We start from the raw sequence: 26376 nt of genomic DNA, 5'->3' as shown, positions 1-26376 counted from the left end.
GATAGTGGTAGCAGCTATGGAATTTCAGTGGTGAATTGTGGCTATAAAACAATCAGAATACAAAGCTTTACCTATTGTATGATACCAGATAGCTCTCAGGATGTAGTACAGGTTAAAAATGTAAGATTTGGATTCAAGAAACCTAGGTTCAAATCCTACTCCTCCACCTTTAGTTATGTGATCAGGGTAACTAAGTCTCTTACGCCCCCATCTCTGCATCATTTCTACTTTTAGCACCAGCTTTTTAGATTGTTACAAAGCAGTGTACGTAAAGTGCATAGCATCACGTCTGGCATATTCCAATTACTCAATATTAGTTTATCATTATTGTTATTAACAATATTTAATATTTGGAAGGAAATTTACATTCATGTAAGACAGACTTGAGGGAGACGTTTCTTTTCACACGTTTCTGTTATTTTTTTCAACTTTCTAAAATGAGTATGAATTACTATTAAAATCAGAAGGGGGTAAAACACCACAAATCTTTGAACAATGGAAATTTAATGAGACCCGTTTCCCAAATTTCCCGGATCATATTGTTTAAGGAGGACGTGGTAGTACATGTGAAAAGCACAGATTCCCAGGCCCCTACCCAGAAATACTGAATCACAATCCTTAAAGGATAAACCTGATAATCTATACCGTATCTCTAATCAGCTCCGTAGGTGATTCTTAAAATCAAGCACTGCTGTGAAGTGCTTATTTAGTGGAACATCTGCAGTGAGTGGGTGGGGAAGGCCAGCCAGGCAATCACCGGGGCCTGAGCCTACAATTCCCATACTGCCCCGCGAACCCGCAACGAAAGATCCCGATGACTGCCGGGAGTTGTAGTTTCAGTCGGCCAGATCTCTGCCTATAAGAAAGCCGGAGATGGCTGCAGAAAACCTCCTGCCCCACAATGCAAAGGGAAACGGCGACGCCATGTAGAACGCGCCAGAAATTGAGCGTGCGGTTTGGGCCGCCTCTGCCACCTCCTCCGCTGCCTCAGGGACTGCCTCTCTCCCCGCCACCGCCACCGCCACCGCCACCGCCACCGCCTCCGCCACCGCCTCCGCCTCCGCCTCCGCCTCTTTGGGGCCCTCCTCCTTCCCCTCCTCCTCCCCCACCTCTACACGACCCAGGCCTTCTGTCCCGGAGAAGAAGCCGTATTCGGTCTTTCTCGGGGGTCGGTGGCGCAGCCATGGCGGATGGCGGCGGCGGCGGCGGCGGGGGAACGGGCGCGGTGGGCGGCGGCGGAGCAGGCCAGGCCTCGGCTGGTTCAGCTACGGGTGCGACCGGGGCGGGCGGGAGCGGTGGCCCCATCAACCCAGCCTCGTTGCCTCCCGGCGACCCGCAGCTCATCGCTGTCATCGTGGAGCAGCTCAAGAGCCGGGGCCTGTTTGACAGCTTCCGCCGGGACTGCCTGGCCGACGTGGACACCAAGGTAGCTGAGGCCGCCTGGGTCGAGGGGATCCGGGCTGGGCGTGAGGCCGCCACGGTTGTAGCTTTGATTTCCCAAAGCCAAGAGCGAACCAAAGATCGTTCAGAAATCTCAGCAAATGAGGTTTTATACCGCTTGGGGCAGTACAGAGAGCTTTCTGAGTGATGCACACGTGGGTTCCACTCCCAGCCCAGTCGCTTCTCTGAACGTGGGGATTCGATACGGATTTTAGAGCCTAGACCCTATCTTTGCCAAGATGGAACCCCTTTAAGCCCCTCAGTAACAAACAAGCCTCAACATGTTAAGGGCAATGGAGAAAGCCAGGTAGATAGCAAGAATGCTTTAGAATTTCCACCCCTTTTCTGTTCACCACTAAGGAGCCGACATTAAACACAGAATGGTTTGAATTACACAGTCATTAGCATAATATAGCTTTTTACTCCTTTCTTTTCTCTAGCTCGGTGATTTACAGACTTTAGTACGCAGTTGAATTAAGATAACTTGTAGAAACCGCACCCTTATTTTGTACTTCACTGTTGATTAAAGGGAATTTGGTGCCTATTTTAGATCCTAATGCCATAGGCCTATTCCCCTAGTAAAATGCTGTTTCACTTCACCTACTTGCCAAGGTGATCTGGATTCAATTATGTTATGTGTGTGTCAGAGTCAGACATACAGTAGTGGCTGGGATGTTCATTTTCTCCCTTTCCAAAACTTCTCTAAGGAGACTGTGGTTTTAGGGTCAGGAAGCTCTGTTACTGGCAGCTCCTCCGGGGTAGTGATTTCTCCTCTCAGAACCTATCATGGAAATCTGTTGCCTATCTCACAGCAAGATTATGAGCTTGAAGGTAGACCTTAAAGATAAGAAAAGACCTATTCATTGAACATTTATTGGCTTATAATGTGCTGGGCTATGTGGATACAGGAACAAGTGAGTCACTACCCTATCCTCAAAGCTTTTACATTAGGATAGAAAACTCATATTTAAACCAGACATTTAAACAATTACTATATACATAGTAATTGTTTTATACCATTGTACTCCTCCAAGATGAAAAACCCAAGTAGAAGTGCTGTGTCTGAAACAAACTATCTAATTTTCTTTATTTAAGGCTCACAGATAGCATTTGACAGAGTTTTCAGTTTTCTCAGGACTTGGTGTTCTCAATTCTATCACGAGTTCCCCACTCATATTTCTTATGTTCCATCAGGTTTTGTGTGGCTGAATCAATCTGTGCATGTGATTAAAAACAACCACAGAGAGTATCGAGAAGCTGTTGGGGAAGAGCAGGCTGGAGTTTTTCACACTAAGACTTCTTAGCTATTCCTTCTGGTAGTTACCAGGTTGTTTTTAATTCTTGAAGATAGTGTTTTCAGACAGATGAGATTTTTGTTGCTTTAGCCTACTGGTTCTCAAAGTGTCCTTGGACTAGTAGCATCAGCATTACCTGGGAACTTGTTAAAAATGCACATTCTTGGGCCCAGCCCCAGACTGCTAAAGTATTTAGGGGAATGCATACTGATAATGTCAGTAATTTACTTTGCAGTGCATCCAAAATATAGACAAATAGAATAAACGGATAGGTGAATAGAGGGAGAGAGAGATAATACAGTCAGCCTCTGTATCCGAAGGTTCTGCATTCATGGATTCAACTAACTGAATATGGAAAATATTTTTAAAAAATAAAAAATACAGGTAAAAATGATACAATATAACAACTTGTACGTAACATTTAATTGTATTAGGTATAAGTAGTCTAGAGATGATTTAAAGTATACAGGAGGATGTGCGTGGGTTATATGCAAATACTTTGCTGTTTTATATTAGAGACTTGAGCATCCACAGATTTTGATATCCATGGGGGTCCTGGAACCAATCTTCCAAGGATACAAAGGGATGATTGTACAGTAAAATGTTAATGGCAGGCACATTAAGTCCTTTCACTTCATGAACTAAAGGGATTGTTCTGTATTGTCCAGGTCAGTTAAGATTTGGTGGTGACATTCACTGTCCTTCCTTTTTCAGTAAACAGTTTCTATCATCTCAGACCAGGTGAGTTCTTTTGAGTAGAAGGTATATTATCAAGATTCATGGTTTCAAGTGATAAATCTAATTTTAACTTCTTTAAGCAAAGGGGACAATCTGTCATCTCATGAAATCCAAGAAAGGATTGAATGAACAAACTGTGCCAGAAGGGTAGGGATGCATTTGGAACCAGGGATTCTCCACTGGTGCTGTGTCTTTCATCTGTCACTGCAGAGTGGAGTCATCTATTTGGTTACTAGTTTCTCTTGATTCCATGTTACAGCTTCTTCCTCTAGAAAGAGACTCTTAGCTCCAGTTCAGAAAATCCCAGGGAATGTCAGCATTGTCTTGGAGTGGATCAGGCACTCACCCCTGTGGCAGGAGAACATGGCACCTACTGCCCTACCCTTATGAGGAGGGGAGGACAGTTACCAAGAAGGAGGAGTTGCTAGGCCGATAGTGCGTATCTGTGAATTTTACTCCTCACTCATCTCCCCTCCTTCCTCTTTCCAGGTTTAGTGGAGAGTGTCTGAAAGTCTGCTCTCTTGGCCTTTTGGAAGAGTCCACTCAGGGAATTAAGGCCTACTAGTTCCTTTGTCAATTTTATTGCTCTGAGTATTAGGAAACTTTGGCACAATAATGCTGCATAACAAAACCAAATCTCAGTGGCTTATGCCAAGCATTTGTTCTCATGCTGATAGCACTGCAAGTCAACCAATGTTCAGCTGATCTAGATGGGCTTCAGCTGGCAGGCTTGGCTGTGGGCTGCAGGTTGTCCTTGGGTCCAGGCTGGGGGTTGGGGTTAGGCCTGCTGCACATGTGCCCATCTTATGCCCCAGGCCGTAGGGGTAGGGGCTACTCATGACATGCCCTCAGATGGTCACTGGAGCACGAGAGTCAAGCTAGGTAGCACAACCACATTTAAGCCTCTTGTCACTAACACTCCAGCAGCCAGAGCAAATCACATTGCTGCATTCAGTGTCACCTGGGTGAAGAAGTGTTCTCTGTCATGGGGGGGGGGGGGGGGAGTGAAGTGCTGCGGCAGTCCACACTACCACACCTGGTTTGGAGAAGAGCACCTGGCAGCGCCAGAAGGCCTTGGAGGCTCAAGACATCCATTCCTGTGTTCGCTGAATTACTTTCTAACTTTGTTCTCCTGTTTACATTTGAGACCAAAGTTGTTCTCAAGCTCTTTTTTGAACTTATGTGTTTCTTCCCCATACCTTTCATAGTGTTCATAGGCTTTGACTTCGGTGTACATTCCTGAGTCATGCCGAGGTGTGCATGGCCCTTTGTTTTTATGCAGGGGTTTTTCTGAGCCCTTGTTTGTTGCTGAGAACACCTCCGTGAGGCAAGTGGGACAGTAATGTTTCAGTTTTATAGATGGAAATAGCTGAGACTCAGGGGCCAGGAGACTTGTTGAAAGTCAGATTACCAGTAAGCAGTGGAGCTAGGGCTAGAACCAATATTCTTTGATTGGCAAATAGCTTTGCCACATTTTAACCATGTGGGCACGTTGTTTATTTTTTCCGAGCCTAAAATTCTTATCTCTAAAATGGGGGGCAAGGAGAATGCTAATAGGTACTCCCACATAGAGTTACTTGAACAGTAAATGGGATAATAAAAGTAAAGCACCTGGCAGTGTGTCCACCCACCACAAAGTGGGCGCTCATGTTAGCCATTAATTCATGACTGCTGTGCTGCGTTGAAATCTACATAGTCATGATGGAAGTGTATTTAGACTTGAAAATACATGTTTCTGAGAAAAGCAATGTTCTGAATGACTGAGTTCCAAATGGTGCATATAACTCCTGACTTTGCCTCCTCTTTTTAATATTTTAGCCAGCTTACCAAAACCTGAGGCAGAAAGTGGATAATTTTGTGTCAACACATCTGGACAAGCAGGAATGGAATCCTACAATGAACAAAAACCAATTGCGAAATGGTCTGAGGCAGAGTGTGGTACAGTAAGTAAGCAGAATTTAGAGCTTTTGAAAAGGCAGTAATCACAAGTATGATGCACAAGAAGGATGATCCAAGTCACTGTTTAGTCAGGGTTGATAGTCCTTTATATCAAATATCTTATAGGATTTGTACCTGTCCGCTACTTTATTAAAATTAATGTTAAAGTAAGTAGAACAGTCAAATGAAATTCTTGCTGTTTATTCAGCCTGTGTAAGCCTCCTGCGTGTGCTTCTCTACTGGGTGCATCAAAAGATATGCCAAATTGTGAGACACACTTTCTGCTCTTCGAAGTTTTCAGTGTAGTGTGACCATACATGTGAGTTCTACACTAAGATACCAGTGTTTGGAACTTGGGCAAGAGGAGCTGGGTCTTTATTCTCACAAGTGAATGTGAGTTATATAAATTCTTTAAGTCCACCATGGCCACATGTAAAGTATAGTGGCAGCTTTCAGGAAGACATAAAGTCTTATTCAAGTATTGTCCTTCATGATGACAAACTCAACCTTAGCTAATAAAGGCACTATGATAGCTCATCCAAGTGACTTTTCAGTGTCACTGGGCACAAAAGTGGAGGTGTGTCATGGAATCTGGTTAAGCTTTTTCTAATCTATTCAGTCTTTTTTTGCTACTAATACCAATGCTTATGTTCAGGCCTCCTTGATCTACTAAACTCACCTGGAATATCTAAAAGCTTGTAAAGCCTGCCTCTTCAAAAATAGAAATATCAGGGAATTATGCTGACTGAAAAAAGCCAATATTGAGAGGATACATGGTACGTGATTCCATTTATAACACCCGTCAGCTAACTTATAGAGATGCAGAACAGATTAGTGATTGCCAGGGGTTAGGTATGGAAGGAGCATGACTTGAAAGTGGTAGCACAAGGGGAGAGGATCTTGTCATGGTGCAGACAAGCATCTTAATGGTGGTGCTTACATGAAACAGCTCACGTGAGAAAAGTTGCATGTAGCCACACACACACGCACACAAATGAGTGCCGCTATATGTTCTGAATTGCAACACTGTCGTTTTGCTGGTTTTGGTAATGTGCTGTAGTTAAAAGGTGCTAACATGAGGAATAGCTAGGTGAAGGGTGTGGACCTCCCTGTACATTTCTTTGCAACTTCCTGTGAGTTTAGTTTATTTCAAAATTAGACGTTTAAAAAAATTTCTAGACCAATTTTTACTAACCAATTAGCACTTTCAGTATGGCTTATGGCTGCTGAAATCTGAATCTTTTTAAACAAAGAAAGCTAAAATTTGTACAAGCTCTCTGAGTGTTAGGGAAGAAGTATGATATCAAAAGATACCCAATGCCTTTCCTTTCTAGAGAACAGACTGGTGGTACAGGGATCTTTCAGAAAGAATGGGACAGTAGCTGCCTCTTATTGGGCAACTATTTATTATATATCTTGCACAGGTCCTTACACATGTTACTGCTAATCCTCAGAAAAAGCCTATTTTACAGCTGAAGTAACCAGTTAGATAAACTTGTGTTTACCCTACCTTCTAAAGAATCAGCCTAGCATATTAAAAGAGTAAATCAAAACACTGAATATTTTGAAATATTTGGAAAGCCACCATAATGGTACAAAGACTGTCAACACTGCTTTTGATTTCCATAGTGCATATTGATGCCATTCTCCAGGTGTGCACATGGCACTTCTTTTTACATTCCTTTAAGAGGGAATGTAACACAGAAAAGTACAGAATAATAAAAAATTAGACCATCCCTGAAATCGCCACACAGGCTGAGAAACAACATTATCAGTACCCTCCAAAACGCCTTGGCCCCAGGCATTACCTTCCTCTTCTTAGAAGTTTACTATATTCCTACCTTTATGGTAATCATTTCCTTGCTTTTCTTTATAGTTTTACCATCTGTGTACATTTTTTCCTATTTTTTGATTTGTTTTAGAATGTATTTAACCTGAAAACATGAATTTGGCTCTAATACTGCTGGGATATTTCTCTGTGATTCTTAACATTTTGAATTTGAGGCAAACTCTAATGGAGTTTTGAAGTGAACACTTGGTACTTGCCCCTAGAGCGCCCTTGCCAGATGAGACCCTGAAGAGCATTTCACTGCCCTGGCTGTTCAGACCCAGATGCTGTAACCCATTTCTACAGGAAAGGGGGCTTAACAGGAAGCTAGGCTCTACTGGTGAACAGAATTATGACTAACAAGGCTATTTAATTTTTGATTACATGGTATTTGTTCATTTCATCTTCTATTTTAGGCTCCTGGCAAGATTCCATGTTTTCCCCAAATGTTTTTAAAAGTGAACTACACTCTGGCTGCTTTGTTTTCTTGGTGTCTTGCTCAGCTGGGGCTTCTTTAACCAAGTGCCATAGGCTAGGTGGCTTTATAAACAACAGACATTTACTTCTCATGGTTCTGGAGGCTAGAAGTCTGAGGCCATGGTGCCAGCATGGCCACTTGATGAAGTGAGGTGAGGGCCCTCTTCCAGGCTGCAAACTGCCAACTTCTAGTTCTCACATGGTGGAAAGAGAGCTAGCTAGTTTTTTGGAGTCCACTAATCCCATAAATGAGTGCCCTACCTTCATGACCTAATCACCCAAAGGCCTCCAACTCCAAATAACATCACATTGGGGATTAGATTTCAACATGAATTTTGGGGGGACAAACAGTCCATACCATTAGGCTCATATATCCATTAAAGACCTCTGAATCTGACTCAGGAAGCAGTTTGAAGTTGGATAGATATTGGCTTGTGACTAAGGAAAACTGGCTTTGCTTCATAGCTGACCTCACCATGTTTCTCAGTGCTCGTCTTTAAGGGCAGAGATGCTGTCTAATGCATGGTCTACCTGAAAGTGTACTTTTCAGTGTTGTAATGGCAGTGTGTTTACACTGAGGCTTCCTGTCCATAAGCTCTTAGTTACTGTTGAACCCGGGAAGCACTTACCACGTTAATCAGCTTCCCCAGTTCAGGGCCTGTTTCTTGTCTCTCTTGTCACTCTACATTCACTCATTGGTTTCCTTTGCTGTCTCTAACAGGCCATTTGCCCAGTTACTGCAGGACCTATTTTCACCCAAGTAAGGGCTTGAATGGCCAGAAAACTCCCAAGTCTGAAGGAAAATAAGTAAAACTTGCCCACATGCTTGTGATCGTATTTGAACAGTTTAATCCTTTGAGAGGAACATTTCAGTTTGACTATGTATGGTTTCTTCTCCAGACTGTTCGGAAGTGATTTGTTTCCTGTCACCATAATTTTGCTCAGTACCCTACCCCAAGTGTTTGAATACAGACAATGGTAAATTTTGACCAATTTTTGCCCTACTTAAAAGAGGATTTGGGGGCTGTATTTTAGCCCTGTAGGAGCTTAGAATCAATTTGTTTCTTTTCTGTTTGCTTGTTTGCTTCCAAGTTGTCTGAGATGTGTTATCAGTACCATTCACAGCTGAAGGCCACGTTGAATTGCTGGTGATGTAAACACTCCCAGCCCTGACTGATTAGTGTAAGGTTTGAGGTTTAGTAACCAGGTTGCTGCTAGAAGCTACTTCTGCTTTGACTATTAAGAGAATAAACGTTGAAGGAAATGGAGTCAAATCTGAGGCTTGCTGGCTTTGACAGTACAATTAAGATTTTCATCTCTACACATGTAATCGAGTGCTTTCCTGCCATGTTGTCACTTGTTTTTAGTCTTTAAGGCAGTCTGCTTAGTTTTATTTGGTTCTTTTGTACAAGGTTGAGGTGGTAGTGGATGAGATTGTGAATTAGGAATACTAGGTAGCTGCAAGTTGTGAATTGCCCTTCAAAAGTGAATATGTAATGGCTTGAACTCTATGTGGTAAGTGGATTGTCCTTTGAAAGAACTCCGTAGAAGGGCTGTAGCTCTAACCAGGTGAATATTTACTGGGCTCTCTCACATGATACTTGTTGGGGCTAAAGATGAATCTCAAAGGAACAAAATAACAAAATGATCTGTTTGTCTCCACAAGGTCAGGGATGTTGGAAGCTGGAGTAGACAGGATTATTTCCCAGGTGGTGGATCCAAAACTAAACCACATCTTCAGGCCACAGATAGAACGAGCAATTCACGAGTTCCTGGCAGCCCAGAAAAAAGAAGCTGTGCCAGCGCCCCCTCCAGAGCCTGAGAGTCAAGATCCTCCAGCTCCATCCCAGGATGCTTCCTAAGGTCCAGTATCCCATCTTTTGTCCAGGAGCATTCATCTCTGGCTTATAGATATATAAAATGGATAGAAAAGGGGTAAGCCATAATATCGGGTATCATATTTCATATCTATTCAGAAAAGTGTTTACTGCAGATGGACTTCACCTACTGTTACGAGTCATTTTTTACTCAGAACTAATTAGAAGCATTTTCCTGTGTCAGTGAGTGTATGATTTTCTGTGCCATCAGAGCTAAACATTTAAAGTGTGAATAGATGCTTCATTGGAAACCAACTGGGATAATTGGTGTGCACAAGGGAAATTCAAATGAAAATCTTGTTTTCTAAAGTTGTTTAAATGAGTCTCTCCCCTAGACATGAGTTAACTTTGGTTTGCAATTTTAATATAAAATCAAGCAGTGCATTCTAAAGTGTTGTCCTAAATGGGATTCAGTCTGCTTTGCGCTCTGCTGGATTTCCATGTATTTAGTAGGAATTTGTTTACCACTGTCAATTATCATGGGAGTCTTCTGTTATGAGCACTCCCTTTTTTATTAAATTTGGGATTAAATTTAATTTTAAAAATCAGCTGTAGATGCACAGAAGAATGCTTTCTGCAGGTTTTGGGAGACGTTAGTAAATATGAGCAGTGATCAAGTAAACAGTGGACTCATACTTAGCCATCGTTAGAGACTGTTGGAGTGTGCCTTATCCCCTCATTCTGCTATTGGCATTCTCTTTTTAAGATTCTTTAAGATGTCTGTTATTCTTAATAAATCAGGTCAATGAGGTGAATAGACTGGGGCATTTTGAGACTCACTGAGAGAACACTGCAAGAGCATCAGGTTTACGTGGGGCCTTCTCTTAGGAGACGGATTCTTTTTGTGCCTCTGTTGGGAGAAGACGTTGGGTTCATTATGGAGTGTAAAACGTTCTTTTTCAGTTTTTTTTCTAGTTTAATTTTAAATTCCTTTAGGAGCATAAAATTAAATGAATATAGTCTCTTATGAAAAAGTAGCATTTTAATATGATTATCTTTTCTTTTTAGAACTTACCTGACATCTTTTGAAAGCTCCATTTAATTAATGGTGATGAAATGGATTCAGTTACATATGAGTACAGCTGCAGAATGAAGATTAGGTCAAGGCCGTCACTGATTTCAAGATTTTAACTTTGACTGTGGGGCAGTGTCCAGATTGAACAGGGAGCAAGTTTAGCAATGGGAAAGTTGACGGTGTGTGTCCCCTGCATTGTACTGCCATTTTACCACTACAGTCCAAGGATGTGACTCCCAGTAGACACTACAGAGATCTAAAGAAACACTACAGCAACCTTGGGTTGTCCTGAAACAAACTTTTATACTTGAACATGGAGACTGCACATGGATGTTAGGGTGGTACTCTGGAATAAACAGTAGCTACAATGAAAGAACATAACCAGTCCCAAAGATAATCCAAAGAATAATGACAGTAAAGGTTAACTCACAGTAGCTATTTGATATTGTTTCTCAGAGTTGAAACTAGAATGTACAGCCATTAGCATCAGATAACTTTAATGTCATTGTGACCTTCTTTTTTTTTTTTGTCTTCTTTGTGACCGGCCGCACCGCGCTCAGCCAGTGAGCGCACCAGCCATCCCTATATAGGATCCGAACCCGTGGCGGGAGCGCTACTGCACTCCCAGCGCCGCACTCTCCCGAGTGTGCCACGGGCTCAGCCCCATTGTGACCTTCTTGTACATGAATCTTCTAACCTATTTCCTTTCCTCGTAATAGGTGACAAAACATGAAACCCTAGAATGTGTGTGGAAGCTCAGACATTAGGTATAAGGAAAAACATTTGCAGGCTCTCTGTCCAGAGCTTCTTTCTATCCTGCAAGGGCTAGTGAATCTCAGGTGTGTTTATTTTATTCATGTTTGTGTTTTTTAGAAAAGTGAATGGCTTAAGTTTTATATTAAAATCATTTGATACTCTTTACTCTGAAGCTCCAACTGAATTTTAGACCCAGGGTCTATAAAGGGTGATCTTTTTCCTCTGCCTGTATGCCATTTCTGTGCACAACACATGATTTAACAGCAGTGAAGGATTGGTAGATAAATTGGAATTCTTCTTTCCTTGAAGCTAGTTGGAACTCTTCTTTCTTTGACGCTAATAGATATAGCTAGAAGGGGCCAGGTACTTTCTTTCTTTCCCTGAACCATTGCTGACACTGGTCTTCAGTTGAGGGCAGTATATTATGTCAGTGTTTCCCAGGCTTGGATGTGCAGAAATATCACTTGGGGATCTTGGAAAAATGTATATTTTGATTCAGAAATTCTGGGGTGGACCTGAGAATTTGTTTCTGACAAGCTCCCAAGAAATGCTAATGCCGCTTGGTCTCAGAACTCACTTTGTATAGTGAGCTTTGGATAATGTAAAGGTTACTTTAAGAGTCTTTGGTTCTTGGTTGAGCCTGTTACTGGATATTGCTAATCTGAAATTTTAACCGATTCAGTTGGTTCACTACTAAAATGAACCACTTTGACCTTTACTATAAATACCCCTAAATTAGGACTGTACTGTCATATTCAGCAAGATGTTTTGGCAGCATGTGCCCTCATTTTAAAGCAAGCTGGCCATACATTTAGGGCAGGTAGCAGTCATAATCTGTTTCCCATCTGTGGGCACAATTCCATTTCCACATGAAACAGGTTGCTGACCTTTTCAGACACACGACTCAACAACCAAAGCCTTGAAAAAAGGCCCAAAGAAGGGGCCCTCCAGTCATCTCTGCTCTACTGATGGGTAAGCATGGAGTGGCCAGTCTTACCAGTCCTTGTTTGCAGAGAAGCTTCTCAGACTAACTGGGGTATCTTCTTTTTAAAGACCACAAACCTTTAATGGGAAACTCCTTCCGTGTGAGGCATCTGTCCAGGAAGATCTCTATGCACAGCTACTTTCTGTTGAGCCTCCCAACATCTGCCTATCCAACTCTGACCTCAACTCAGCAACAAAGAGGGCAAGATCAAACAGCCAGAGAAAGCTTCATCCTTTCTACCCCCAAATGCTCGGTTGACTACATTTTGTATGTTTTTGATAGGCAGTTTTTGGTCCATCTCAGTTATCTTACTTTGCTTTTTCCTTTACTAGAGAAGGCTGGACTTGTTGATGAGAAACACCCTAATTTTCAAAATGTTAAATATGCTAAGATACCAAAAAGTTTCTATTCTTATTAATCATTTTGTTATATCCACTGAGAGGCACTTAGACGAGAGGTGATTTCTTTTGAAAAAATGGAGCCGAACATTATCAGATTACGAAAGTAACTGTAGACACATCACTACTATTGGGACAGAAAGGTGACTTTTTGTCTCTTAGGTAAGTCACATGGACAGAAGGGCCCGTATTTCCTCAGATACAGTCAAATTGGCAGGCTCGGGAGGGTGAGTTAAGACAAACAGCATTAGAAGGGTTGGGTAGAAGAAAGCCAGCCTCTTTACTTTCTCCTAAGGAAATGGTCACCAGCTAATCCTGTTTGCATCCTCAGCTGAGTTCTCATGCTTTGAGTATTGGGTTAGTCATGCAGAACCTAGTAAAAAAGTTCTGTGTGTCCCGAGACAAAAGTTCCTACCTGAGGAAGACTAGGCCACCAAAAATACTTGGCCGCTCAAGCACTCTTGCTGTAATCATTCCTAAACAAGAAGTTGGTTGTCACTGACCTCATACCAGTTAGGCTTCTCTCCCTGTTGTATTTGGAAAAACCACCACTTGGCAAAAGCCCAGTGAAGCACAGAGCTAACCTCTCTTAGACATGAAGAGATATTACCAACGTTTAAAAACCCTCAAAGCATTAGCATTACAGTCATGAGGATCTTGATTTAAGAACCTGAGTGACTGGGAGAAACATACAGTCTTTCCTCTGCTTTCACAACACAGAAGACCAACTTCTGTGACCAAATTTCTCTCCAATGGCAAGCAAGCCAACAATTCAGCAGACACCAGCACGGTGTCTTCCAATTCAATTCCAGCCCTACCTGGAGATAGCATCAGATTGCACAAGGTGAGGGCTCAGTTCCCAAGGCTGCCCCCTACTTAAGATTCCAGTCACAAGTCCAGGTCTCTGGAATTTCTGATCAACCAGCTATAAATCAGTTCCCACAACCTCTTCCTTGGGTTTGGTTAGTTTGCTGGAGCAGCTCACAGGACTCAGAAAAACATGTACTTAGTTTACTGGTTTATTATAAAGGATATTACAAAGGATACAGATGAAGAGATACATAGGGTAAGGTGGAAGGCTCTCCCCAAGAGTGCCACCCTCCAGGAACCTCCATGTGTGTAGTTATCCGGAAGTTTTTCCCAGGTCTCTTGGGTTTTATGGAAGCTTCATTACATAGGCATGATTGACTAAATTGTTGGCCATTCACAATCAAATTAACTCCAGTCCCTCTCCCATCCCTGGAGGTTGGTGGGGGGACTGCCTTGGTCTTTCCTGTGACCAGCCCCCATCCTGAAGTTACCTAGGAGCTGCCAGCCATTAGCTCATTAGCATACAGAAAGACTCACCACTTTGGAGATTCTAAGGATTTTAGGCATTGTATGCCAGGAGATTGGCCACACTTGCCCTGTAATCTCACAGGGGAACAATCAACTAAAGCTAAGTAGCAGCTAGTTTACCTTAGACAATATGTGGGACATGCAAATGCCACTGGCTGGCATCACTTATTTCCATCACCCTGCTGGCCCATGTGGTCATTTGAATTACTTGCCCTAGAGTATCATTGTCCTGTGATTATTTACAATTATTCAAAAATGTCTCTTTAGCTATAGGACCAGATCTTGTAGACTTTGATTTCCATAAACATAGAGACTAGGTTTTCAGCTACATGAGTTGGGTTCTAAAATGTTCAAGATAGGAATGAAGTTGAAGTTCTCCCTCTAACATTTCCACCTGGGTGTCCAGATTGAATTCTTCCCACAATAACTGAAAGTAGCAGGATGTAGACAGTATGTAGAGGTGAGTCAGACTGATAAAACCAACACACGGTGTTCTCAGAAGTTCAGATTCACCCCAAGTGGCAGTCTCTTCCAGGGCCAAAGCCAGAATAGGGCTTGGCAGTGTAGGCTGATCAATGTATGTAGCTTAAAATTTTTTAAATGACAGCAATAGGTTGGGGATGGTAGAAGTTAGACAGTGGTCAGAGAGGCTGAATGTGGCATTTTATCCAGTATTCTTAAGGAAGCAGCATTTAGGTATCTATAGAGATAATTGTAGGGGAGCAGGAGGAGTTTGTCAGGTTCAGCATGACCAGGGATCTTAACCTGATGGCCGTCCTCACAACAATCCTGCTAACTCCTGGAATATGCTGGCTAAAGAGTCTTGACTCTGCCACTGCTCTGGGCTGTGTGAGTCACGATAGATTTATGCTGCAGTAAGTGATCAAAGAAACACCAAAATCTCAGTGGCCTAACAGAACAAGAGTTCCTCATGGATATAAGGTGGCCATGATCAGGCAACACTCGAGGGCAACTGTTCTTCATGCAGCTACTTCGTATACTGTCTGCTTCAATCTTTTAGCTCCATCCTCTTAATCCAAGACCTCTTCCACAAGAGCTCAGCAGGGGAAGAGAACATTGAAAGGTCTCAGAGGAATCAAATGATATGGCCTGTGAGTGATACATGGCACTTTCATTCACAGTCCGTTGGCCAGAACTAGTCCATATGGCCTCACCCAACTGCAAGACAACAGACAGGTATAATCCACTTGTGCCCAGAAGGAGAGGAGAACTAAATATGGGTGAGCCCTAGCAGTCTACCTCAGTATGTCTTTCTGACCACTAAATAAATGGCATATCTTTCCCACAAAGATAATAAGCCTGCTTCACAGAAGATGATCCAAAAGTGCCGTCTAGTCACTGCATCAAACTCGAAGTTTGGGATGTCTCTAGGAATTAATTAGGCAGCTCTTCTTTTATTAGACCTAAGAGCTAAAAAGGCAAATTGGCTGCCTAATATCCCACCTAACATGCAACAGAGGAATAATTGGAGAGGGGTAGAATGGAAAATATTGCAGTTCCTGGGATTCCAAAATCCCACAGGGCAGCTGTTTTGAGGCAACTTAACCTAGGCATGGCAGATGTTCCTTGTTTAGGACTGGGTGGAGCCTTTTTGTTCCATTGTTCTTGCGGCCTCTGGCTTCACCCTCTGCCAAATTCCTTCATTTCCATTATCCTTCTATTCCATCCTCCTCTTTGCCACACCTGAATGTGTGGAGAATCTGTTCTCCTTAGAAGTCATGCAGCTTTCTTAATCCACATTCAGCCTCTAGGAGACTAGAGACCCAAAGTTTAAGTTTTGAACAGACTTGAAACCTGGGCTTATGGGTTTGTTGTTGTTGTTTGTGCTTTGGTTTTGTTTTGTTTGGTCAGAGTGAATCCCAAAAATGTAGTAGGAGTTCTACCTAATCGATTCCAATCAGCAGCACTGGCAGAATCCATACTCACACTTCTTTTTTGTGACTTGGTTCTCAAGTCTGTTGTATTTCTTTGGTTCTGTACACTTATACCCTCTCTAGATTTAAACCTTGAGTCTGTGTGGCTTCTGTGAAAAAAAAAAAAAGTACACTTTTTTCCCTGAGCCATTCTGTCTAGCTAAAAAGTTTGCAGGGTTACCACATCCTTATCACTGCACTCAGGCCTTTGTCACATAGGCATTCTCTACATTTGTTTCTTGCTGTTTAGGTCCCAAAGTCAGTTAACTTATCCAACATAAGTCCTCAAATATTTGGATTATCACTCTTCTCTTTAATTTCTGCTTACAAACTGGAAAACTTCTTTGAGAGCCTGTGTAAACATTGATGTTTACCTGGTTTCCCCAACTGTAACATTTTGCAAAACAGTAGTATAATATCACAACCAGGACAGCTTAATTTAAAAACTGATGACCTCTGCCTTTATTTCTGGTTATTTGCACATCAAGATGTCTTTTGCGAGTTTGTCAGTGCTATTATTGAGCTTACTTTTAAGGGTGGTCAATAAGTTTCGTTTTGATTTCGTTTTTTTTGTTGTTTAATGGTTTGTTCATTACGTGTGTGTGTGTAGGTGTGTAGCACTAACAAGCATGCCAGGCAATGAGCTTTGCTGTGGGACTATAGCAGTGTCCAAGATAGATGTGGCCCTTCCCTTCCCCTAATCATGGTTACATTTCACTGGTTTCCCTGAAGCTGAGAGTAATGGTGTTTCAAATATCAAAATGCTACAGAGAAGACAGGGAGATATAGAGGGAGACTTTTGCTAAATTTATCGACAAGGACAGAGCAGTTTGAATGGAGAGGTGAGGACTAATGCAAGATGTCAGCAGACAGAAGAATGTGAAACAGGAGAAAATAGAGGCTCCCTCTTTGGTAATTTGATCTGTCTGTCTACCTATCTATCTGTGTATTTAAATGGATAATGCTTCTATGTGGGAACACATTTAAAGGATGCAGATGGGTTTAACAGTAAGAAGTTTCCCACCAGTATCCCTCCAGTCTCTCAGAATTGCTCCCCAGAAGCAATTACTATTACTAGTTCCATACTTTTCTCTGTAGAGACAATCGGTGCATGTATGAGCATGTAAGTTTTTCTATCTGCTTTTAGCTGGGACATGTTCCACCTCTCTACCTGTCCCCAGAGGAAGTACACAGAGAGGAGAAGATAGCAAGCTCTGGAGCTTTGAGTGGCCAACAGGTCTTGGGGCGGGAAGAGGGGAGCTGGGGAAAATGATAGCACCCTGGCAGAGTTGTGGGGTCAGTGATGAGGAAGGATAAGAAGAGGAGTTAACCCGTTTTCAGTGTTTACCACGTGCTGACCGTTACAGCCATTTGTCCTCACCAACAAAGAAAGAAGCAAGCACTTGCCTGAGATTATTCAGTGACAAGTATCAGAACTGAGAGTCCAAGCCAAGATTCACTCCAGAGCCTAGCTTTTTTTCCCCCAATTTTTACAAAAATTGAGGTAAAATGCACATAACATAAAAGTTAGCATCTTAACCATTTTTAATTGTAGTTTGTACAACCAACACTATCATCCATCTCCAGAACTTTTCATTTTCCCAAATTGCGACTATGTACGCGTTAAACTGTAACGGCCTGTTCCTCCTCTCCCCCGGCTCCTGGCAACCACCGTTTTATTTTCTGTTTCTGAATTTGACTGATCTAGGTACCTCATGTAAGTGGAATTATACAGTATATGTCCTTTATGATTGCCTTATTTCACTTAAAACATTCTCTAGGTTGTAGCATATGTCAGAATTTCCTTCCTTTTTAAGGCTGAATAAAATTCCATTGTATGTACAAGAGTACTTCAAAAAGTTTGTGGAAAAATAGAATTAAAAGATAATACAAATCTTCCTATGAGCCTTTTGAAGTACCCCCATATCCTTGTATATACCACAGTTTGAAAAGCCTGGCTTTTAATCATACCCTGAACTAAGATGCCCAAATCTTAATAGATAATTTTTTATTTTTTGGCAGCTGGCAAGTACAGAGATCCGAACCTGTGACCTTGGTGTTAAAAGGCTGTGTTCTAACCAAATGAGCTAACTGGCCAGCACAACCTTTTAAAAACTTTTTTTCTTTTTCCTTTGAAATAATTTCAAACTTACAGAAAAGTTGTAAAGTTAGTACAAATACCCTTTCCTGAGGTTCCCTGAGGCATCCTGAGCTGGTGTCCAGTGTCCCGTTTGCTTGGTCTCCTCAGCAGCCATGAGGCAGAGAGAGACCAGGATAAGGAGGCCTGTGGCATGTGGCTGGACATGGCAGTGCTGAAGAAGCGGAAAGTGCAGGTGGCTACAACCTGCTGAACAAAATCAATTGAGGACTGTTAAAATAAAAAACATGTTACGACAACTAAAGTCATTTTTTTTTTTTTCTTTTTTGTGACTGGTAAGGGGAACGCAACCCTGGGCTTGGTGTCATCCGCACCACGCTCAGCCAGTGAGTGCACCGGCCATCCCTATATACGATCCGAACCCACAGCGGGAGCGCCGCTGCACTCCCAGCGCCGCACTGTCCCGAGTGAGCCATGGGGTCAGCCCCTAAAGTTATTTTTTGAGACATGAAAATGACTTCCAGCTAAGATGGCCAACTAGATGGTCCCCAGTGTCACTCCCACAAATCAACTAATTTACAACTATTAAAAAGCACAACAGCCAAGCTGGGGCTACTAGTGCTCAGGGGAAGAGGAGGAGAGACCTACAGAGCATGAAGGCAGGAGAAGCCATGATGAGAGAAAGAAAAAAACCACTCTAACCATTCCGAACCCTGGCCATTTCCAGGCTGGAGCTGCTGAGTGTGCAGAGCAGGAGCCAACAAAAGCCACTGCTGTGCCCTTTGGATGAAGTTGCTTCAAGGTGGCAGGGGAGAAGAGGGACTTGGTGGCCCACAGGCCAGCAATACCACTAATAGACCCACATAGGACTGAGGAGTCACAACAAATGAAAAAAAAGGAACCACTCAGAGGCTGGTGAATCATTGCAAGGGACCAGAGCACAGCCTGTTCCATGGGAAGTGTTTCTGGCACAGGCAGGGGCAGGAGACAGGCCCACTGTTGGAACACTGGGACACAGCAAGGACAGCTGATCTGTCTCCCAGTCAGCATAGGACCACTCAGAGGAGACTGGTTAGGAATATAGAATTGCATAGGGTGCAGTTTAATGAAAAGATTCAGACCCAGACCAATGTTTCTACACAACCCAGGTGCACTGGATTTCACTAGAACCAGAAGTACCCATAACGTCAACCATTAAAACCTGAGCTGCACAAAAAGCCTTCCCCAGGGAATCAGCAGCAAAGCAGCAATTTACTTAAAGCACAGAGCTCAAGTCCTAGTCCCCACAGGAAGTTCTCCCATTTTAGAAGTAAGCAAAGGACAACAAATTAGTTCCAGCACAGAATTTAAGTGGTGGGAACAACAAATAATCCAACACAGAACTGAAAGAAAAAACAGAGTACCCATTGGGGTCTGCCTGGGGTCCTGAGGTATGGGGCTTGGGACAGGACCTTCCTCCCACAAGCAGGCACACCACCAGTGCCAAGGGGCCCACCCAGGGTCCTAAGGTTTGGAGTCAGGACCAGACCCTCCCACAACCAGGCACACTGCCAGTGCCACAGGGCCTCCCTGGGGTCCTGAAGCATGGATCTGGGGACCAGACCCTCCTCCCACAACCAGGCACACTGCCAAAACCATGGGGCCCACCCGGGTTCCTGAGGTCTGGTGCCAGGAGCCACCAACAACTAGGTAGGGAGCATGCCAAAAACATCACCTCCATGTGGGTGGCCTACTACAGCCACCACAATAACCACAGGTGCCATGAAACTGGCTAGATGCCACAATCATCATGCAGATGGTCCACCAGCCACTGGAATGCATTGACATAAGGAGAGTCACCAGCAGAGACCAAAGATAAGAGGAGGATGTCTCTCTCCACAAAGCCCATTCCAGAGAGACAGAAGCAGCATCTGCTCTATGTTAATACTGGGGGACCTGAACATACCTCTCAGCATTGGACAGATCATTTAGGCAACGAATCAACAGAATAACCATTAATCTTTCAGAAGGAGAGAAAAAATCTAGGATTATCAGAGGTGGGGGGGGGTGGAGAGGGGAATGGGGAGAAATTGGACAAGGGACAGAATAACTGATTTGTAATAATATGTATGCTAGTAATATTGATTTGATCAACATGTCAATGTTGAACCCCCAAAATATGTATAATCAATTATGATTCAATAACAATTTTTTAAAAAAGAAAATGATCACCTTTAAAAAAAATAAAATAACTTTCCTGAACCATTTGAGAGCAGTTGCTGACCCAATGCCCCATCACCCACAAGTACTTAAGCATATAATTTATCTAATCCTCAGACCCTATTGAAGTTTTGCTAGTTGTCCCAATTACATCCTTTGTAGTAAAAGGAATCAGTTCAGAATCACATGTTGCATTTAGCTGTCACTCTCTTTTGTCTCCTATCTGGAATAGTTCATGGGGAACTTTTTAAGATGCCAGGCCAGATCTTTTGTAGAATATCCCTCAAGTTGGGCCTGTCTGAGGATTCCTCATGATTCGATTCAGATTCTTCACCTTGGTAGGAATATCACAGAGGTGACACTGTGCTCTTCTCATTGCATCCTGTCAGGTGCATAACGTTTCTTGGCTGGATGCAGTATCACCGTGACGGTGGCTAAATGGTAATTTTGTAATTCCATTGTTCCTTCTGCATTTACTAGTTGGCACCCTACTGTAAGAAAAAGCTTTCTCTTGTCCCCATTTATAATATTCACTTGTTTATTTCTGTCTGTATGGACTCACAGATTACTATTTTATCCAATGGTTTCTAACATCTTGTGTTATCATTTTTCTTTTGATGCCCAAATTGTCCCAGATTTGGCCAGGGGGTGGCCCTGCCTTCTGGCTGGCTTTTGTGTTGTTTCACATTTCTCCATCTCTCTTTGAGAGCTTCCTTTCTTTCTGGCACAAGGTGCTCCAGGCTCATCTCATTCTTTTCTTGCCCCAGTCCTGGAGTCTGTCATTTCTCCAAGGAGACTTGATTCCTCCGACTGGTATTTAAAATGCAAATTTGGGTGCTGGATGTGCTGCTGTTCCCAGGCCCTCTCAGGGTTCATTCTAGTGGCTTTTCTTCCTTTGACTGTCTTTTTCTAACAGTCTCGCATTATCGTCAATACATTGACATTGGATCAGTCACCTCTGTACAGAACCAATCTCCCATCACTGCCACCATCCCAAAGCCACAGAGATGTCCTCTCACCCTGTTCTGGCTCTGACCCCCCACCCTGGTTCACTGCTGCCCACCCCCACATCTCTGTGGACACCTACCTTGCTCAACCCCACCTAGTGGCTCAATAGCTATCAGTAAACCTTTGATCCAACCCCTACTTTAAGGCCATGAGACTTGTCAGCCTTAAACTGACAAGTCCTTCCTGAGAAGGAGCTGGCCCAGGGATGGTGACAGTAAACAGATGAAACAGCTGCAGCTGTGAAGCAACACCATGTGACAGCCCTCTGCCAGCTGGAGCAGGTAGCTCAGCCAATTTGAAGCTTGGCTACAAGAGGGAACAGTAGCGCCACCTCCTGGACAGTGTGGTAGAAAGAGCAGGTGTTGAAGGCAGACTAGCCTTCTGTTTGTTCTTTTTTCATTCTATCTTATAGTCTCCACCCCGCCCCTGTCTGCTTGTTGTGCCCTCTGTTGTGGCTTAGTGTCAGATCTGGTGGAAACCTGCACATCTCTCCAATGCCTGCCCAGGGCCTATTCCTCATGCTTCAACTTAGACCATCTCGACCATACCGTCCAAATTTGATGAAAGTTCATGCAGCCATTTTCATGAGCTGTGGAAATCAACAGAAACTTAGTTATATTCCAGAAGTTATTAATAAGCTAAGATTTTACTGGTTTCTGTTCCAAGCACAAATTTCTCCATAAATGTGCAGGGGGCTGGTGGGGGGGCGGGGGGATGAAAACACAGAGAACCTTATTGGATGAAGTCCCCATAAAAGGAGTATTATAGTATGTCATTCCACTTTTCCTCATTAAGTCTCTGCTGGGAACGTCTTGTGGTTTGCAGTTGTTAAATGGGTCCCATCTGACCTGGAGACCCAGGACCACTTCTGTCCTGCCTTGGCCCAGCCGCCTGCCTCCCTTCAAGTACCCAGGGAAGATGTTTGCACAGTTGATGCTGGTAAAGTGGTCCTTTATTATCAGTGTAGGATTTGGCCCCAAACCCTGACCGAGGATTCCAGGGAGACAAGCTGGATCACACAGGGTGCTGTGTTTGCCCAAGCCAGTTCTGGGATGACATGGCCTGAACCAAAGCCTGCTTTAAGAAGGCCAGCACTGTCTGTTTCCCCTGTGCTTAAACCCAAGTCTTGGAACTCAACACTCTGGCAAGATGCAAGGCCTCTCCCACCTGGAGCAGAGGCAGACTCAGTCCTGGAGCATATCAGGCTAGAGGAAGCCCTAAGCTAGACAGCCGTGAGAGAGGAGGGAAAAAACAAGACATGGGGAAGGTTTTTCCAGGGCTAGAAGGGCCAGGCCTGCTTCTCTTCACTTGCCTCTTACATAGGAAGGAGAGAGGAAGAAGGTGCCGGGGCCTTTCCTGTGGGAATGGAGCCAGCTCTTGTGCCCACTCTAATCTCATGAGATGGTCAGACAAAGGGGCTAACCAAGGACGCTGGACCTGTGAACGGAAGCCGCTAGCCCTGTGGCCCAACCAGGGCCCTGAGACTTGATGAGTCCCACCAGGGCTCATTCCTCCCTGCAAGTGGGGATCTCCTAGTGGGGAGCCAAGGGTAGTTGGAGGGGCCAAGGGAGGTAGGAGTGGTCCTTCCACAAACCTGTCAGGGGTTGTTAAGAGAACTGGAAGGAGGAGGTGCACGGTTCCCAGCGGTTGCCTTCTTGGTTTTAGGTGCCCTCATGGGACTCACCAGGAGTAGTGTGGCTCATCCACTTGGGAGGGGTGACACAGCCACATGTTGGAGGGGAGGGGTCACCTCCCTCGAACTCTCCTTCTCTATCCTGCAGCTTTTCTTGTTCCAGGCTTGACGCTCCTTTCATGACCAGGCTCCTGGGAATAGAAGAGGAATAGAATAAGAGAATAGGAGAATAATGAATAGAAAAGAACAGAATAGTAGAGGGAACAGCTGATAAAAAGAGCCTCAGAAACTCCAGCATCACCTGGCTCACCTCTTTCCACCATTTATCAAATTAAAAGTTATATGCCAAGCACTGGCAAGCACAGGGCACATATTGAGTGCTCGCGCATTAAATATTATTGCTCAGTAGCAGCAGGAGTAATAGGAGTTGCTGTTGTCAATGATTCATTTGGCCATCACAGCACCCCAGAATGCAGAATAGCCATTACCACCCCATTTTACAGATGGCAAAACTGAAGCCCAGAACTGTGAAGTTACCTGGTAAAAGATGCCCAGACAGCCTGAAGGAAGCAGAACCAGAGCAAGGGCTTGTCCCCTGCAGGAGGTCACAAGAGCCCAGCTCAGGGGATGGAGTTTCTCCTCCAGGGAACTAGACAAGACCCAAAAGATGCGGGAAAAGAGAAATGGAAAATGCAGGGCATACGAGGAAGAAGAGGCAGAAGAGCTGAGGGAAAAGGAGGTCAAAGCCAGGCCCACTGCTGGAGAGAGTGAACCTGACATAGCAGATGGCATGGAGAGGCCCCTCAGCAATTGGGAAGGTCTGCAGGAGGCAGGGGGGCAGCAGCTACCTGTCTGAGCTCTGGGGTGAAACCCACCTGGCTTATATCCCAGGTGGGCCTCAGTGGGCAGGTCCTTTTGACTCTCTGAGTCTCTGTTTCCTAATCTGTAAAAGGGGGGAATGATCGTGCCTGCATCACAGGGCTGCTGTGGGAATGAGTGAGACAATGTCAGTCAAATGCACAGCTCAGGGTCATCAATCAACCCACAGTGGCAGTTGTCATGGAGCCAAAGAGAGACAGCTGAGCCCACAGCAGGGCTGGAGCTGGGCCTTTTGTCCTTCTCACATGCACCAAAGGAGAGAACACTCCATGTAGTCACGCCAGATGGGGGATCCAGCAACTCTCTACTTGTACAACAGGTCAGGAGTGAGATTTTCTGAGAATTTTCCATCAGAACAGAGTTTCTTAGTCTGACAGCCAGGCCCCTTACGTCACAAGCTAGGGGATTTGTGTGATGTATCTGAGCTCTGTCACTTCCTACCATGGACAAGTCACTGGTCCTCTCTGAACCTCAGTCTCCTCCGCTGTTAAAATGCTTTGAGGACTTACAGAGAATCTTTAAACAGAAAATGTTGGTATTAATTTTAAAGAGATGGTAAAATAACAAAAGTGGACACAGTACAGACTTCAACCTTAGAAAGATCAAGGCTCAAGAATCCCAACTCCCCACAAAAGTAGCTGAGCAGCCTTGGGCAAGTATCTATAAACAGGATTGAGGCAGTGTAAGTAAACACCCTTTCTCTGCTGGCCTGGAGGCCACTGGCCTTACAGAAAGTCAGTTGGAGGGTGGCAGCCTAGTATGACAGAAACAAAAACAGAGCCCAGGGAAAGGGTGGGCCATGAAAGACCCTGGTCTAGCAGAGCAGCAGGCAGGTGCTGGAGCCAGGGGGCATGCAGGCTGTGACCCCAGGTTCTGTATCCCCGTCCCCAGCAGGGCCTGCCCATCTGCCCATCTTGGGTTCTTATCTCTTCTTCCAGCTCAGCTATGATCTCCCCAGCATGGTTAGCACCTGCCTCTTGGGGCTGCTGGCTTTCCTCCTCCAGGTGAGATTGCAGCTACAGTGTTGACAGCAGGACACCAGTCATGCTTACCTGCACCATCATGTGTAATACACCATCTCAATGTGATCAGGCCATCATAGATGAAGAAACTGAGTCTCCAAAAGGTAAAATGACTGACCCCAAATCATAGAGCTAGTAAGAGGCTGGAATTGGAATGCAAGTCTGGCTGCAAACCTCACTTTTTGCCTCTGCTGCACACTTGAAAATCATATCTGCCTGCCTCAGAGTCAATGCTTGGAGCTTCCCAGGCTCCACCTTGGCCTTCTTTTGCCAGAACCAAGCACACTCAGCACCCCCAGTGAAATAAAGCATGTTTATTGAATGTCTCTACACATGAATAAAGAAACAAGAATTTGAGTGGGAAAGTTTTCCCTAGAGGATAAGGGGATTATCGAGCATGTGTCAGTACTCTGCTCACCGTGTTGCAAGCTCTGACTTGTTTTGTCTTCAAAAACCACCTGATAGGGTCAGTAGTGTTTCAGTTCCTGTTTTACCACTGAAGAAATAGGCTAGAGGCTAAGTAACGTTCCCAAGGGTCACACTGCTCTTAGGAGGCAGGGCCGACATGGGGCTGGGATTCTGACACACTCTCTGTCCCTGTGCCAGGGTGAGGACCACAGGATGTGTCAATGAATGGAAACACAGATAAACAGATGGATTACTTCTTAGGTGTTAGGCTTCTTGAACTTCTAGAAGCATAGTGGCGGTGTTAAAAGCATGGACTCTGGAGCTACACTGCCTGGTTTCGTAATTCTCAGCCAGGATCCACTGGGGAAGAACATCTTGTTTCTTTGAAAGAAATATTTTGTCAGAGTGACTGAGGTGAAGGATGAATCCTAAGAACACATGCAAATAAAAAAGAAATGACTAAATGGTATGGAGACTAGGAAACAAGGATACAAGGAAAGGAAGGTATCTTGTCCCCAGGGAAAGGGAAAGAGAGTGAGAACTAGATAGAAAGCAGGAGCCAGGGAGACATGGGACCATGAGGGCCAAAGGCCAAAGAGAGAGCCCAGTGGCAGGAAGATTAAAGAGAATACGGGGGCAGAACTTCTGAAAGGAGATCTTTAGGTGGTTGTTCACTGTGGGAGTGCAGTGAAACCCCAGGCCTCTGGCCCACTTCCTAAACCTCAAGCAAAGTCTGCATTGATCACTGCTGCTTATGTGTAAGTGAACAATTTTGAGAGCACTCAAGAGGAATTGAGTTTTATAAAAATAATAGCTACCATGTGCCAGGCATTATTCTATGTGCTTTACATAGTTTGACATTTAATCTTCACAACAATCCTGCAAGGTGATTATCTCCATTTTCCAGGTGAGAAAAGTGCACAGAGTGTAAATAACCTGCCCAAGACTCATGGTCTGTGGGTAGCAGGTCCACAATTTGAATCTGAGCAGCCTGACCTTAGACCTGGGGAAAAAGGACCCCTGCCCCAGGCCACACACTTCAGTGGGCCCTGCCCTGATTGTCTTCTGGATATGCCCCTCCCCGTACATCAAGGGCCAGGGTATGTGCCC

General features: G+C 44.1%; 1 protein-coding gene across 3 annotated transcripts in view; it reads left to right on the top strand.

The window, feature by feature from the left end:
- Positions 1-940: 940 nt before the first annotated feature.
- The window catches only part of BOD1 (biorientation of chromosomes in cell division 1), a 42645-nt gene continuing 17209 nt past the window's right edge, over positions 941-26376 (top strand). The window contains exons 1-4 of one of the 3 annotated variants that reach the window (XR_010022593.1): positions 941-1426; positions 5292-5416; positions 9383-9651; positions 10602-11529. Coding sequence is in view for 1 of the 3 variants with exons in the window: in XM_063085284.1 (XP_062941354.1) it covers positions 1184-1426; positions 5292-5416; positions 9383-9578 (564 nt within the window). In the remaining 2 variants the exon portion in view is untranslated. Of the gene's footprint in view, positions 1427-5291; positions 5417-9382; positions 9652-10601; positions 11530-26376 lie in introns of those variants that run through there. The other 2 variants (XM_063085284.1, XR_010022592.1) reach the window with 2 other exon arrangements.

The sequence above is a fragment of the Cynocephalus volans genome, chromosome 2, assembly GCF_027409185.1.
Source record: "Cynocephalus volans isolate mCynVol1 chromosome 2, mCynVol1.pri, whole genome shotgun sequence".
Classification (NCBI taxonomy): Eukaryota; Metazoa; Chordata; class Mammalia; order Dermoptera; family Cynocephalidae; genus Cynocephalus; species Cynocephalus volans.
The sequence above is the reverse complement of the archived record's forward strand: the minus strand, read 5'-3'. Positions and strand labels throughout refer to the sequence as shown.